This window comes from Protopterus annectens, chromosome 8.part0, assembly GCF_019279795.1.
Source record: "Protopterus annectens isolate FY-2018-M chromosome 8.part0, PAN1.0, whole genome shotgun sequence".
Classification (NCBI taxonomy): Eukaryota; Metazoa; Chordata; order Ceratodontiformes; family Protopteridae; genus Protopterus; species Protopterus annectens.
Window position 1 is genome coordinate 777314717 of NC_056741.1, and position 17611 is coordinate 777332327.

The 17611-nt window shown below is 34.0% G+C and overlaps 1 protein-coding gene across 2 annotated transcripts in view; it reads right to left on the reverse strand.

The window, feature by feature from the left end:
- DENND1B (DENN domain containing 1B) overlaps positions 1 to 17611 on the reverse strand; it is a 3525330-nt gene that overhangs the window by 796169 nt on the left and 2711550 nt on the right. For both annotated transcript variants that reach the window (XM_044080248.1, XM_044080247.1), the window contains one exon: positions 15678 to 15779. In XM_044080248.1, the coding sequence (XP_043936183.1) occupies positions 15678 to 15779 (102 nt within the window). The remainder of the gene's footprint in view (positions 1 to 15677; positions 15780 to 17611) is intronic.

Here is a 17611-nt window from a genome sequence, read left to right on the forward strand (position 1 = left end):
GGAACTGTGCATGTATGTTCTACACATGTACAATTATCAAATTTTACTTTGGACTTAGGTTATGTAAATTATGATTTTTTTTCATATTTTGGTAAATAACTTTGCAAGGGAGAATCTGAATGTGCCAAGTAATACCTCATTTTGAAGACATTATTGCTGGTTCCAACATGATAAAAGAATTGTGCCTGTATGTTGTACACGTGCAGATATCAGAGTTTGTTTCGGAGTTAGGCTATGGAAATTATTACTTTTTCATATTTTGGTAAATAACTTTGCAAGGGGGCATGTCAGTGTGCCAAGTAATACCTCATTTTGAAGACAGTGTTACTCCTTACAACATGGTAGAATAATTGTGTCTGTGCACTGTACACATGCACAGATATCACAGTTTTAGTCTTGTAGGATTATGAAAAGTATACATTTACAATTCTTCTCATTATTATGCCCATATCTTTGCAAGAGAGCATGGTGATCACACAAATGATGCATCATTTTGAAGATGACACTGAGACGCACAACTTCTACGTTGATATGTAGGCTCTGTCTGTTATAGGTGATGAGATATTATGCTTTATCAATTATGAGAAATATTACATTAATCATATTTCTGTGAATATCTCCATAAAGGAGCATCACACAGTACTAGTTAAGGTATCAATTTAAAGCTGACATTCATACTAACAAATTAAATACAAATTGTATGAGTCTACATGGTACATTGACCGAGATATTGTGCTTTGCTTTTCCAAAAAGGTAAAAAAATATGCACAACATCAACATTCCTTGCCAAATATTTAATAATGACTTTGACATGCACTATCAACATTTATAATGTTGAAAAGGTCAGTGTCTGCTGAACAACTTTCGTATTTACATTTTTAGTCTAGCTCTTACAGTTAAAGAGTTATGAACATTTGTTTTCTGTATGGTATTACAAATGGATTTTCTGTAAATGAGCTCGGGCTGCACTGTTGTTCCTACGGTGGAATTAAGCAGGCAGCTTTTTCTGAGCTGCTCCAGAGTGAATGAGTTAAGAAGCCCTTTGAGAATAAGTTTATTTCTACATTCTACCAGAGCTCTTCCCTGGCAGACAGTACAGTCAGTATTCAAGTGGGATGCACCCAAACAATATACACAGCATTCATGACCATCCAAGTTTGAAATGTTTCTGCTGCACACTCTACTTAAAACCAGCTTTGGATTCTTTAAATTTATATGCCATCACCCTAAATCAAAAAACCTAGAGAGGCAAAAAGGAAGAAAAAAGGAAGAGAAAGATCAAGCACTCACAACAGGAAAAACCACTACCAGCAATGGTAGAATGATTACATAATAGTAAGCCAAGAGAGAGACGGAAGGGAACTACCAATGATGGTAGTAAACAATACCAATGGTAAACACACACACAGCTAAAGAGTTTCCAAAAGATTAATTAGAAAAATTAGAAAAGATTTCCAAAAGTATAAGATTTTTACTTAGCTATGAGAGAGGAGTCAGCTGACGTGTCTTGCTGTCAGAGCGGCAAATGAGATCTAGGGTAATATAGACAGGGGCATTGTGGGTAAACTGTTAGCTCAAGAGATTTTTGGCTGAAGTGAGCTACATAACGGCTAGATCGATTCCAAGGAACGGAACCATACCCAGAAGTCAAGAACAGATGAAGATTGACAACATCAGACCAAATGTTTAACTTTCTGCTTCTTATAAGAAAATTCCAAAGAAGCAGACAGTCTCCTGAAGGAAAAATCGCCCTGGGGAGCAGGCTTCCCAGTCCAGCTAAGTGCAGAAGCATTCCCGCTCCTTCCTTTGAGAATAAGAGCAGTCTTCCCATGCCCACAAGGAGCATTCCAGTATCCAGAAAGGATGCATCTAACCACCTCTCTATGGTGTCTGAATGGTCATGGCAGAGCCACTCATCTGTGGTTGAGGAAAATTAGTGGCCTGCTGAAGGGGAAAAGGCTGTTTAATAACTTTCTTTTTTTGTTGTCAGAGGAAAGAACCACCAAGGAACTGGCAGACTGTTCCATGGTAAAGCACAGAATGAAGCCTGAAGTCCAGACAACAGTGTCAGCAGGGGTTTGTTAAAGGTAAGTAATAAAAAGTAATGATTTAATTGTAAGAAACACTGACAAGCACAACATTCATTTGCCCAGCCCCAAAACACACATTAATAAATTATTATTCACAACAGTTTCAGTAAACCAGCAGTTTTAATCAATAAAACAGTAAGACAAAACAAACAGCAGCACATTCTGGTAACTGAAAAGCCATGTGGCAGTTCAATAAAATAAAAATCCCTTGAATAAAATAATTAATTTTACAGAAAAAAATATTTTCTATTATAAAAATAAAAAGTGGAAGGTTTTCCCCTAAATGAACATATCTACTCAGTAACAGAGAAATGCTAGCTGACCGTTGAGTCTTGTACGCTCACATGAGGACCACTCTTTAGTGGCAGGAATGTTATGAAGGGCTTGGTGCCCAGACCACTGTTTTTCTCCCTTATCAGCTTGAACTTCCAACAGTCTGGGCAAGTAAAAAACTGCATGACCGTTACAGCTTATGAAAGCTATAACTCTTATAGTTAAGGCTAGTGTAGCAGTCACTAAATGATGAACATTCACAGTGCTTCACAATTCATTAGCACTTCATCCTTTAAAACACAGTAAGGGAATTTTTGTCATTTGAGAATGCAGTACAGTTTCACATACTACCTTCACAGAGCCAGCTTCAGCAATACCCTAGTGCTGCACAAATTTCCTCTGCACATTCCCAGTCAACTTCTGGGCACACTGCTTTATACACAGTTCCCTAACTGCTTGCATCTCTTTGATCAACACTGGACACCATTAATCAGGTTTATACAGGCTCGTCAAAGATGCATAGGATTTCATGGTGCCTGTTGCAACTTTACCACACCCAAAAGACAACTGCAGAAAAAAAAAATCCCAGAGCTTTTGTATCACATTTTGCAAGCACTCCACTGGGAAACACAATTCATAGTTAACAATATTGGATTTGGGAGATTTGTTTCTGTACCAGCTCAATGCCTGCTTTGAACAATTAATACTCATGTTTCAGCAATTTCAGCAAAATAATTTGTCAAGAAATATTTAAGTATTTAGCACAGTAGAACCATTTCTCATACAAAATTGTAATGCAGGTTACTGTATAACCCTGTCTATTATATATTTTCAGACAACTTTTATCAAATTTAAACATTGCTCATTACTTTTCTTTACTGGCAGGAAACAGTAATAGTATATTTAAGATCAGTTTGCCTGCTTTAGACCGCACACAGTATTTTAAGGCCTTGCTGTCTGCAATTCAAGGAAACTGAGCTCAAACACAATGCATTTCCACCATTAATTATTATTTCATTCTTTTAGGAATCAAAACACCAAAATTTAAAGGTTGAAATTAACATTTTGTTTAGTAAAGAAAATGTGAAGTGTCACATTAAATACCAGCTTCATAGTAAATAAAAACTTTTAATGACAGAGTCTTAAATGGAATGCTTTAACTTTACTTACAAACATACCTCTCAACCTCTCAGTGCAAGAAATCTGGACAAAGCATAAAATAATGAGGGGACAAAGGCCCAAAATATGGACAGATTTTAAATATTGCTTTTATAAACTTAGAAATTTATTAGAATAACAGGGTGTGTCTTAGCATACATTTTTTCTGAAGGATGTGAAGTCTGAAATTCAATTGTATGTCATTATTTAGTGGTTTCAATCCTCAATGATTTGCTAGAAAACCACACATTTTATGAGGAACAAACCAAAAATATGAGATAAAAATCGACATTGTACAAAAATTTGGACAGTTGAGAGGTATGCTTACAAACAATATAGAAAAGGAAAACTCAAGGCCCTTTACAAGTTTACTGTGTTTTTCCCAGTCCCTAGTAACAAGCCTTCTGCTGGGCTGCACTCTTTCTCTTTTTCTCTATGCCTAATCACTAGTGCTCTCACCACTTCCAGACAGTGCATTATCAGCATTTCCTTTCATTCCCTGGAAAATAGCTCCAATGTAGGCCTATGGCCTGTTACTCTATTGGTTGCTTATACAGACCTTTGTGGTCTCTCCAATTGCTGTAGGTGCTTGGAAAGGTACATACCAAACAGGGCATTATACTCAATTATTGGCCTGATGAGAGAAGAGTACAGGGAGGTTATAACTTCTTTTTTTTTCTGGAGGCAATGCTTTTACTTGTGAAGACATGGTGATCAAAGGTAAGGTTGCTGTCAACCTGTGTGATCAGGTCTCTCACCACTGAGTGCGTACTTAGGGTGTTGTTATTGCTGTGGTAGTTAGCAGGAATATCACTCTTACTGAATGGGATGATAATACATTTTTTGCATTGAGTATAAGGCCATGACTCTGGCATCAGTCATTTGTTTGTGTAAGACCCTCTTGTAGGATGCTGACATCATTTGACGATTCTATGACAGCTCCCAGTTTGCAGTCATCAGCAAACTTTGTCAGCCATAGACCTTTAGTTTTAGCTTGCACTTCGGAGAAATAGATTCCAAACAGCAGAGGTCCCAGGACTGATCTCTGGTTACAGGTGTGCTGTTGGAGGTGGAGTCCCCTACTTTGACTATATGGGTTCTATCAGTCAGCCAGTTAGCGACCCATCTAATGATATACGGATTGATACTTAGCTGGGTGAGTTTGTCAATTATGCCTGAGTGGGGGATATTGTCAAAATCCTTGGCTACATCTAGGTAGGCTGTGTGCACAGATTTGCCATCATCAAGGGCCTTGGTGATTGTGTAGAAGTCCAAAAGGTTTAACAGGCATGATCTCCCTTTGACAAATCCAAATTGAGTAGGGTCAGGTGTATGAGGTTACCAATGTCTTTGCTGATAAGGTCCATGATGATTCTCTCCATGGCCTTGCAGATAAGGCTACTCATGCTAATAGGTCTATAGTTACTGGGGTCAGTGGATGGGGTCTATATTAGAACACCGAACATTTAAAATATCGAGTGTTCTAATATCGACCCATTTTCAGCAAATGCTGAAAATACTGAAGAAGCAGAAAACCAAATTCTTTCCTAGGGAAAGAATTTGGTTGTCCGTTTCTGTTGCTTTGGTATGTTTAGCACTCTGGTGGAAAGCTATGGGTCGGATTCAGGTAAGTGTGTGATTGAGTGCGGGTTAGGTATGTGTGCGATTGTGTGGATGTGATGGTTAGGTGGGTTAGGGCGCGGGTTAGGTATGTGTGCGATTGTGTGGACGTGAGGGTTAGGGTGGGTTAGGTGAGTTAGGGTTAAGGCAAGGGTGAGGTGAGTGTGCGATAGTGACGGACTTTAGGGTTAGGGTGAAGGTAAGTGGATAGTTAGTGGTGTATGTATAGTTTAGTGTAGGGTTAGGTGTAAGACTTTATGTGTATGTGTGTGGATTGCTGTTTGTTTGGTGTGCTTGTGTTGTGTGTATGTGTTCTGGAACAGCAAATTTTTTCCCTAGGAAAAAAAATCGATTTTCTGCATGTTCGATGTTTAGTATTTTTGATTGGTAGGGTTCGATATTAGAACACTCGACATTTTGAATGTTCGGTGTTCTAATATAGACCCAGTGGAAGCACCACCTTTGTGCAAGGGGATCATACCTCTCAAACTGGAAACATCAAAAATCTGGACAAAGGCCCATGAAAAACAGTTACACATCTGTATGTTGATTAACATAACATTTGCATACATAATTATGTAACCCCACCCACTCTAATGGAATTATGGGATACCAACTTTCAAACCCAAACTGAAGAACAGACAACCAAAATATGGCCCCAGACCCTGTAGTAAATGGTAACCATTTTTTTAAATGTGTAGCAATGATGTTCACTGGGAAGGGAGAAGATGATGAACCTTAGGATTTTGTTTTTGGTGATATGCAGTATGTGGGTTTTGTGGTAAAAGTAGGGCATTTAATGGTAGGCAATATTTTTTTTTTCACTAAATATTTTTTTTATTATTTCAAATAAGATCTCTTAAGAAACATTACATGAAATAAAGATAAATAACATATTTATAATACTAAAACATTACTAACTTCAAACCATTGTATAACTATTTACATTGGTGTCTATTCAAATAACATTGAAATTTTATATTATATAAAATTAGAAACATAAGATGATATATCTTCATTGATCTTTTCAAGTATTTCCAGTACTTTCATCCAAGAGTAATGGTAAGACATAGATCTTTTAGTTCTCTTCTTCACTGTTAATATTTCCATGTGTGCAACTGTTGATGTTAAATTCTTAAATTCTTTGAACGTAGAAGTCGTCTCATTTTTCCAGTGTATAGTTATGATTTTACATGAGATTGCCAATAGTGACCATAGGAATTTAGTGTCTTTTTTGGTACACAGTTTGGAATAGGAGAGTTGAATAAAATTAAAGACACTGTTAATTGAAAATTATTATAAATGGTCTGAAAAAAATAGTTAATAGACCTCTAATACGTATTAAGAAATACACATTCATAAAAAACATGCTGCCAATCTGCTTTTAACTTGATATGGCATCTCCAACATTGATCTTCAATAGAATACATTTTGGTTAGCCTATGTGATGTAGAGAAACTTCTATGTAGATATCTCCAAGTGAATAATTGACAGTATTTTGATAATGTAGAAAATTTGGAAGATTTTAAAATATTACTTTTTTCTTCTTCAATTGGAGGATTATTGTTTATTAAAGTATAATAATCCCAGTATGATTTTTCATGACAGTTTTTTGTTTTTTTAACAATTTTATAGATATTAGACAAATAACCTGTACCCTGATAAGGCTGTTTTGTGATAAGAATAAGGTATTCAATGAGTTTTGGAACTTCATATCTAACTGAAGGTTGCATTTGTTCTATTTTATTTATAAGAAAAATGCCTTAGATTTTGTAAAAACAACCAGTTGTCTTTATTTATATTATAGTTATAAATTATCTGTTCATTTGTTAGTATTTTTCCTTTCTCTATAAGTTGATGCCAAAAGAGTAATAATTATTTTTTAAGTATATTTATTTTAGATATTTGGGATGTATATAGAATATTTGGTGCAAAAACTATAGGGAAAATAAGAAAAATCCAAGAATTAATATTTGGTATTTTGTTTATATATGTTTTGAACACTGAAAGTGTAGAGCTTACATAGTTTGATGGCAATCTATTGATATTATTCCTTTTTCCTAAAAAAATTATCTTTTAACATCCATATAAGGGGTGATGATATTACTGTTAAGTTGTCCTGTATATGATTGTAATTAACTTCTATGTAAATCTGCTCATGGGCTTGTTTCCATATAGGTGTATATGAATTATTTAACCATAGTGTTATATTTTTAATAACAGATGAGGTAATATATAAATCAATATCTGGTAAATTAATTCCACCATCTTCCCAATTTGGTAAATGTTTATTTAAGGCTATACGGGGTTTATTTGGAAACCACAGAAATTTTAAAAATAGTTTATTGTATCTTTGAATAATATATTTGGGAGGTGGCAATGAAAAATTTTGTATTAAGTCTAATATTTTGGGAAATATGATTACTTTAATAAGATATAATCTGTCTGCTATTGAAAAGATGTATTTATTCCAGTAACCAATTGTTTGTTCTATTTTATCTAGCATTTTATTACAGTTAGATATTAAAGAATCTGTTAATTCATTGAGTAGATTTATTCCCAGATATAATAAATTATTTTCTGTTACTATATATTTGGAAAATCTTTTGTTTATATTCTTTTTTTACAGTTTCAGGGCATAATTTTTGTTTTATTTTCATTAAATTTTAAGCCTGAAATATTTTGAAATTTATTCATGGAATTAAATAGAGCATTTAAAGACTCATTGGCAACTGAGAGAGTTAATAGTATGTCATCAGCAAAGAGTTGGATTTTAAGGTTTAACATTTTATTTATACAAATGCCCTTTATGTTAATGTTTGATCTGACTTGATTTGCAAAGGGTTCCATGAGTAATGCAAATAACAATGGTGATAAAGGGCAACCCTGTTTAGTTCCCTTTTTAATTGTTATAGGGCGTGATCTATGTGATCCTAGTTTAACATATGCAGTAGATATTTCATACAGTATTTGGATAAGGTTATTAAAATTAGAAGGAAAGTTATATTCTTTTAAAACTAGTGAAAGAAAGTTCCAGTTAACCGAATCAAAAGCTTTATTAATATCTAATGAGACTGCATTTAAATCTAGGACTCTATGTTTGCTATAGTCTACTAATGTTAGTATTCCTTTAATATTATCTGTAGTATTTCTTCCTTTAATAAAGCCTGTTTGATCTTTGTGAATTAAGAAAGGAAGAAAGTGTTTAATCCTATCTGCGTACATAGGCATAAACATATTATAGTCTATATTGAGTAATGATATTGGCCTATATGAGGAGCACTGCCTCTCATCTTTATCTGGTTTGATAATTGGAGATATCAATGAATATTTCCAAGTGGGTGGAATGTTCAAATCTTTTTTGGCTATATCATATACTTTTAATAGAAAGGAAATGGCTTGATTGGGTATTAGTTTATACATTTCTGGTAGCATATTATCTGGGCCATTTGCTTTATTTGTCTTGAGCTTTTTAATTTGTGATTTTAACTCATCATATTGATTGTTTTTTTATAATATCTATTTGTTCTTGTGTTAATTTAATATGACTATTATTTTCTAAGTATTTTGTTATATCCTTAGTAGGTGTATCTTGAGTGTTTATGGAATTGTCAATGTTAAATTGAAGTCTGAATGCTTCTAAGATATCACTTAGACCCGTAACTCTTTTGTTAGTATTAGGAATAAATATTTCTTTTATTTGTTTAGATTTAATTATTTTTTTTGTTCTATTAGTTAAGTGTCTCAGGTGTGCTGAATTAGTGAAGTATGAATTTATTTTTATTTTTTTCTAAATTAATCATAATCTTAGGATGTAACAATTCTGCATACTTCTTATTGATTTGTGTAAGTTTTTGAACTTGAGTAGTATTTCTCTTTTGTATTTCCAGTTTCAATTCATCTGCTTTGTTTTGTAAATCTAGCATATCTTTATTCCATAACTTCCTTTTATTTATGCACCAGGATAATGTTTTCCCATATTTAACTGCTTTTAATGAATCCCAGACATATATTTAGGAAATATCCTCTTTGTAATTTATTTCTAGAAAATTTTTGATTGTTTCTTCATAAAATTCTTTGAATTCTGTCATTTGTGTGATATAAGAAGGTATCCTAGTAATGGGATTTGAATAAAAAGGTGCAAGTTATATTTTGAAGACTATTGCATTATGATCAGATAATGGACAATTTATAATTTTGACTTATTAGGTCACTGGCAACAAATATTCTATCAATTCTAGAGTTAGTTTTATATCTATGAGAATAAAATGTGAAGATTAATGAGCTTGGTTCTACAAATTCATTTATGTCTTTTAAATATAATGTATCTATAAATTTTGACAGTGTTTTAGAGATAAGTTGTTTTCTTCTTTTAGATTTAGAATCTGTATCTTTTTCATTCATTATACAGTTAAAATCTCCTGCCAAAATGAGGTTGCCCTTAGTTAAATGAATTTTCTCTTCAAACTGCTGTTTAACTGTTCTTAATCCTAGTCCTGGGATCCAATATAGATTTACTAACGTATAGATTCTCATTTTAGTTCTATTGGAGCTAAACAAAACATACCTGATGTATCTCAATGAGTAGTAATTATTTTAGGTGTTATAGTTGAGTTACGAAGTAGTATAGCTACTCCTCTTTTTTTGTTTTGTATTGAGAGTTTATTAGTACTGTGTAATTATTAATATTACGTTGTTTATATCTCTGTCTAATAAATGTGTCTCTTGTAAAAAGACTATTTGTGGTTTATGTAAGTTTATGTACTTGAATAGGCTTCTCTTTTTATTACTATTATTTAGACCATTAATATTTATGGATAGACATTTCATTTCCTAGTTTTGAGTTTGTTTTATATGTGAGTCTATGTAAATATTGTTAACTCTTAGTTTCATCTAGGATGTAGAATTCAAAAATATTTTTTCTTCTGTGGTTTTTACATGTTTCTAAGTGACACCAAAGTGGTAAAACAAAAAAAATAGAACTTCCAAACTTGTAATTCTTAACCTTAAAAACCATTCCCTATCACTATGAGGTAATATACCTCCTTGTTTGGTTAGTGAAACTAACCAAACAATCTTTCTACCCTCTCTAATAATATCTGGATCAGTTACTCTTATCCTCTTAGGTTTTAAATAAAGATAATTGAATAATATATTAAGATAATCTAATCTGCTAAATTATATAAATTTACTTTTACTCTTTATCTTATTGTAATTCAATAATACTTATTTCCAATCAGACTTCAAAAAGGTACACACATTTAGACTAAGATAATTGTGGTAGGCAATATTCTAATCTTAAAAGAATATTATAGTTTGCTAGGACCTCCAAAAGTCATTCTTCATAGCCTACTGATCAGTGGCATAGTTATACTTTGTGCCGCCCGGGGCTGTCTTAAGTTTGCCGCTCTACCCCCTCACAAAATCATGGCCAAATGGGGTCCCCCATAGACAGCCTTCCCCCCTGCAGCCATTCCAATGTCCCATTACTTGGCAATTTCGCTCCATTTACCATAAACACTGTAATGTGTATACTGATTTACTTTTACAATAATTATTTGGATTTCATTTAAAACTTTTATTTTACATTTTGTAGCACAAACACTAATAGACATATGATAAATAAAGCAATACAGTCTCACAATGAAAATATACTTAGCATTAAAACTTCTCTGCCCTTGAAAGTAAACTCACATTCATTGAAACTCACATTCAAAGAAAATGCATCTGGCCAGTGGCAGATAAAGATTACCTTTGGGCTGTTTTCAAATCATAGGCACCTTGTACACAAAACATACACATGTTCTTTGATACGCCTTCCTGATCATATTAAATTATATTCCTTGTATAATACAACACACTTGTCAGAGCACATTTTAAATCTGCTTTGAACATTTTTCCAGTAAGCAATGAAACAAAATGCATGAACCAATAATGACAAAACTGCCCAATTCATCATTCCATCATAAAAGCCTACTCAAACTTCTACAATCCACCATTATCAGTAGATATGCACAATCTCTACAGAAGTAAAAGTCATCTAAATAATTCCACATTAAAGAGATCTGTAACTAACAAAGAGGTTGCTACTAGCAAACAACTTTAAATTTCATTGTTTCATCTACAAATAAAGTGCCTGTTGCCCTTGAGGAATAAATTGCCTGTTGCATTAAAAAATGATAAGCTAGTAATACTGCAATAGGGAATGGATTGCAAACTGATAACAGGTTCATAGTTACTAGATAACTCTGCCAAAGAGGACATTCTCAGGACTGCATCATCCACCCCTTTTAAAATTACAGTGCAGTACAGTATCAGCAATCCATCTACATACTGTGAGAGTAGAACCCACAGCCTTCTGCATCAAAAGCAAGTATTCTACCTGTTGTACTACGAAGACCACCAACAGACTTGGCATAAGTAGCACAAAACTTCTCTCCCTCTGAAGAACTATGCAGCCCGAGAAATCTAGAAAAAAACTAAATTTATTGGAGGGGGAGGCCCAAAACCAGGGACATATTTTAAACATTGCTTGTATAATCTTAGAAAAGTTGCTAGAATAAAATGATTTGTGTTACCATGCATTTCCTGAAAAATAGAAAGATTGAAACTTAAATGGCTATTATAGTGGAATCAGTTCTCACTAGTTTGCTAGAAAACCACAAATTTTAAGAGGAACAGACCAAACAGCCAAACATGAATACAAGTGGTGGTGTGGGTAAGGAATTGAGCCTCTTGCTCCTTGTACCTAAGGTACAAGGTTTCAGCCTGAGTAACACTAACTACCAGGTATACTTAATTGGGGCATATTACACACACACACACACACACACACACACACACACACACACACACACACACACACACAGACACACACCTAAATCTAAATGCAAAACAAGCCAGTTAACACACACACCCCTAAATCTAAATGCAGCAAACAGCCAGTTAACAGACGCACACTCCTAAATCTAAATGCAGCAAAGAGCCAGTTAAACAGTACAGTTCTGCACACTGTATCTCTTGACTGGCCATCAGTGGACTTAAAAATACAGAAATGGTAAATGCACAAGAGCGAACTTATAGACAGATAAACTAAATGCAGCAAAGAGTGGCCATGGACTTATGCACACAGTTAAACAGTACAGTTTGAAAGCTTGCACACAGTATTTTGACCAGCCAGCAGATAGACACACTAAACTAAATGCAGCAACAGTTGAATAATAAACTGAATTCTGTGGACTTAAAAATGCAGCAACAGTTGAACACGCATACACACCAGATAAACTAAATGCAGCAATGCTTGAATTAGAGCAGGTGGCTGGTGGAGTTATAATGCCACATATACACACACAGATAAACTAAATGCAGCAAAGAGTGGCCATGGACTTATAAAGCCATAAATGTACACAGTTATACAGTTCTTGGCTGACAACGAACTTGTACGCAGTATTTTGGCTGGCCAGCAGATAAATAAAATAATGCACAACAATATGGGCACAACAAATAACAACAGTTGTTTTTCTTTCCTGGAGGACTCTGCAAAATTTAAATTATGCCGCTGGCCATTGCTGTTATATTCCCTATTTCCCTCAGAGTCCAAAAGGCAGTAGCTGATGTCATCACTCACGCCCCTATAGGCTGGTGATGTGTGGTGACATCAGCCAAAAATTTAAAGTGGTAATACAAAAAAAAAAAAAAAAAAAAAAAAGACTGGGAAATTCAGAAATTAAGGGGGCCACTCGGGAATTCATGGCATCCCAATATTTTGCCCTCAAAAGTGGTAAATACCAAGGAATTTGGTACGGTTGAGAGGTCTGAAGGGGATAACGGTGGCCTTTTTCCATTCAGCTGGGACAATGAAAAAGAGTACACAATGCCATTGCTAATTCTTGTTTGAGCCCATGTAGGATGCAGCCTGGGATGTTATCAGGTCCCATGGATGCTATGTCTTTGACCTTAGAGAGGTCCTACCATTAGACAAAAGTGCTCAATAAATAATTATGTGTGTCTTTTGGACCGTGGTGACCACATCTTCCAATGTCATTTTCTTTTTGTTATTTGTTTGTGCTGGTAACATTTTAGCCACTGGTTTGTTTTTTTTTTTTTTAATGTTAAAACAATTGACGAGTGTAGCAGAACAGCCTCTAAGAGAATGAAAAAATGCAGGGTTTACAGACAATTTAGATTTATTTACAATGTTATCGATAAAAAATATTTTTAACTAATCTAGAGTAATTTCAGTGGGAGACAGATATGACTGTGGTACTAAGGGGGCAGTTTATGCAGCTATTTGACATGCACTGGCTTTTACTTAGGGAAAACTGAGCAAGAATTAAGAACCAGAATATACCAACACATGTATGCTATCAAAACTAGTAATACAAATAATATATTATGTAAACATGCCAAAGTATGTGCTGGATTTAAGAAATTCATATTTTTTGTACTGGAAAACGTAGTTCCATGTCCTAGGGGAGGCTATTGGGAAGTGAGTTTAGAATACCATGAACTATATTGGAAATTACTTTTAAATGATACCAGAGACTACTTTAGAATATTGATAAGCAGTATTTTAGCTCTGAGAGCTTCCATACTCTGTTCTACACACTGTATACTACATAAATGCATATTTCATTTAAACTCATATATATATATATATATATATATATATATATATATATTAAAAATCATGACTAACTTTTATATTTGAAGTATTAATATTTTTCATATAATCATGGATTTAACTAAATTGAATATGATACTTAGAATGGTTTAACATAAAGCTATGAGGTGTTAGTCACATGATGCATTTGTCTTATAAAATTCTGAGGAAGTGATGTAAAATTTATTGTGATGAAACTGTGGTTTACTTATATGGAAGGAAACCTTTACATCTGAATAAATCTCACTGTGACTTCTGAAATGGGACATATATTTTTTTTATTTTTAGAGATATCAGATTACATTGTTATGAATCTTTTTTGTTACATATGTATAAGTAGTGTATGAACCTATACAATTATGCTCTGAATTTAGGAATAATTCAGCTTTGTTAAATGCCTTTTTGATGTAGGAAAGGTGTAACAAAGCTTTGCTAAGGACTATTCAGAACTTTTCTTCAAAGAACAGCATTCAAAGCATTTTTGAAGCTTTAAAATGAAATACACTTCACTGTCACAAACACTCTCACTCATGTGCATGCACACGTGTGCACACACACATACACACATGTAAAGTATAGAAAACCACACACACACACACACACACAAGTAAAGTGTGGCAAACTGAAGTGTTTAACAGTTTTTAATTTTCATTCACCAGATGGACCTTTCACAAATGCCTGCTGTCTGTTCATTCACCAGATGAGCATTTCTCATCTGCCTGCTGTATGCAAAGCTGTGTTAAAAACACATTATGGACTTGCACTTTTCCTATATAACTGGCAGTATACAGAGCAGATGAAGCTCCATGCACTATAAAGAGTTATGTTTGAGTTTCTGATCATAACTATTTATTTTCTCAGTGTGGATGTCAATATTCACCTCTCATGCTTCACACGTCTCTCAAGGTAAATGTCTTGATATCCATGTCTTGAACACATAAGATGGTTACAAATGGAGAGCCAATCCTTTATATATAGTGCGTGTGTGTGCGTGTATAAAGAAATATAGGACATAAATATATAGTGTGCAGTTGTGTGCGCATGCACACATGCGTATAACAAAGCTATCTCATTATCTCATTCACAGCATTAACAATATTTTATGCTAGGATGACATCAGTGCCGAGTTGTGGCATATTAACTATCTATTACAATATGTGCAATGCACTCACTAGATATAAAATATTATGTAATTAAATATTGATGTCTGCGCTGATCCCTTATAACTTTTATTATGTTATCCAATTCTGTTTTCTGATGTGAGATACTATGTTGAATTTAAAGCATTCCATTACGTAAATTGCACAGACTAGCAATTCTGTTCACAACTAAGACACATGAAAAAGTTATGAGAACAAAGTAAAGCAACACTTTTCAAATAAATTTAAAGCAGAAAAATAAAGATCAAGAAATTAAAGGCAGAGAAACAGGACATACAATACAGATAATGGCTTTGTAAAATGCTCAGCTGACAGAAAGATAAGCATGCATATAACTAGGAAATAAATTAAAACAAACTTTTGTTAAACACGAAACTAATTCTTGGGTCAAGTCTTGCCCAGATAACTATTCAAGTTACTATTTATTAATGGTGACAGGTATACATTGAAGCAGAGATAAATAATATTTAAACAACACAATATAAAATTATTACATGAGGTACTAATGAAGATAAATGCATAAAATAAATACCATCACTAAAAATATGATGATGCACACTAGCAACTTAGGTAAGTAGAGCACACAAATGAAGATAATGTCTTAACATGTGGTGACAGAAGCACCCCCTCCCCCGAGGAAAAAACATGCAAGTAAAACCTTGCAATGAATGTGATGCTCTGACTGATACTAAGACATGCCATAAAGAATCATACCTGTTTAAACAGCTGAAGATTTACTGCAGTCTCTAGGAATTGCTTCATAGTGCTGGAACGATGCTTCACAAAGCTTTCTTCACAAAATGTGATTGGTTCCCCCTAAAGTAAAAAAATTAAAAATAAATAAATAATAAACGTGACTTTCTTTTCAAAGTGTTATAACATTATCTGCTTTCTCTGAGACCTGCCTCTTGCCAATACAAAGTATGTGAAATGTACAGTGTGGCAAAATACGCTAGCTCCACTTACAAGGGATTTAAACGTTCAAGTCACAATGGTAATGTTTCAACTGAGGCTTTTTAAATGGAGCAGAGGAAGAAAACACATGGTGCAGTGTATTTAATGTTCCATAAATAAGCAGTTTTCTTAAACAATGCAAAATTTCACCACTAAATGGCATCAAATAGGAATCTGCAACAAAATGTAATGCAAACCTGCATGAATTTTGGTTTGCTAATGGAGTGTGTGTCGTAAACATCACATGCGTAACATACATAAAGACAACAAAAATCAACAGCCACCACCCAAAACCAGAAATTGGGTCCACTTAAGAAGTTGCAAAGCACAAAAAAATAAACAGAAGGATCCAAGGACGACCAAAGGCTTCCAAAATAAATCCGTCTTTAATGGACAAAATATAAAAGCATAAGCATTTTCGTAGCAAAGCTACTTCATCAGATACATTTCACAACTAAAATTCTTCACTCATTATATATACTAACTAAAAAGATCACATGACTAAAAACTTTGCTTCCTTAAAGACATATTACTAAAAATGCTCAGTACAATATATTTATATATAAATACTGAATAATAAACATCTAACAAGGAATAAAAGTTACATATATATGTAAATGTACCTAAAATGATAAAAATAAATAAAAAACATGTACTTATATTTAACAATTGAAACACTTGAAACGTACCACACAAAGAAAACCAAAAAACCAAATGACCAGATAAACGGGAAAGAAGATACCAAGCTAAATTTTACGCTTTTCGTCCACTTTAATGTGAAGAAGTTCATACACATTAAAGTGGACGAAACGCGTAAAATTTAGCTTGGCATCTTCTTTCCTGTTTATCTGGTCATTTGTTTTTTTATATTTAACAATTGTTATTATTCAAAATAAGTGAGTGCCAGATTACTTCCTATTTAGTGGTCTGGCTTTAAGCTTCGGTCTCAATGGTATTCTGTCATTCAGGCCATGTCCATAATCCCCACGTAGTCTAACTATCCATTTGGCTTCCAACTGTTCAATTTCATTTCTGCTGTCCCCTTTCCTTATGTTTTCATGAATACATCCTATTACCATAAACTTGAACAAATGAGAGGCATCAGTGTCTACAATATGTTTAGACGGATTCACTTCATAACACTGAAAGCTCAAAACACAAACTCAAAACATAAATCATAGCACTTTCTACCAAGTGTATAAATCAAATCCAAGATTGCACTTCACATCCTGGAGTTGATATATTTAAGTAGCAGGGGGTGTGGGCGGCACAGCCCCTCACATGGGGAGTGCAGGGTGGCTTGCCTCCTTGCTTACACTTGGTGAAAAGTGCTATGATTTTTGTTGTTTAAACTCAGTATATGTATGACATGTGTTTTCAGTGTTTTGAGTTTTCAGTATTTTGAAGTTTCGGTGTTTTGATCTTCTATAGTGTGAAGTTTTCTCGTTTTCAGTGTTATGAAGTGAATCCATTTAGACAAAAGCACTGTGCATCACTTTTACTTATATGGTAATAGTGTTCAGTGCTTGATCAGTTTTACCAACATAGAATTTTGTGCATACTGAACAGTGAGCTAGACAGACTACGTGCATACTGCAAATATAAATAAAGGCTACCACACCCATGTGCACAGAGACAAATGCACAAGCCTTGCATGTGAAGTAATGGTAAAAGACATTACCCTACCCATGCCT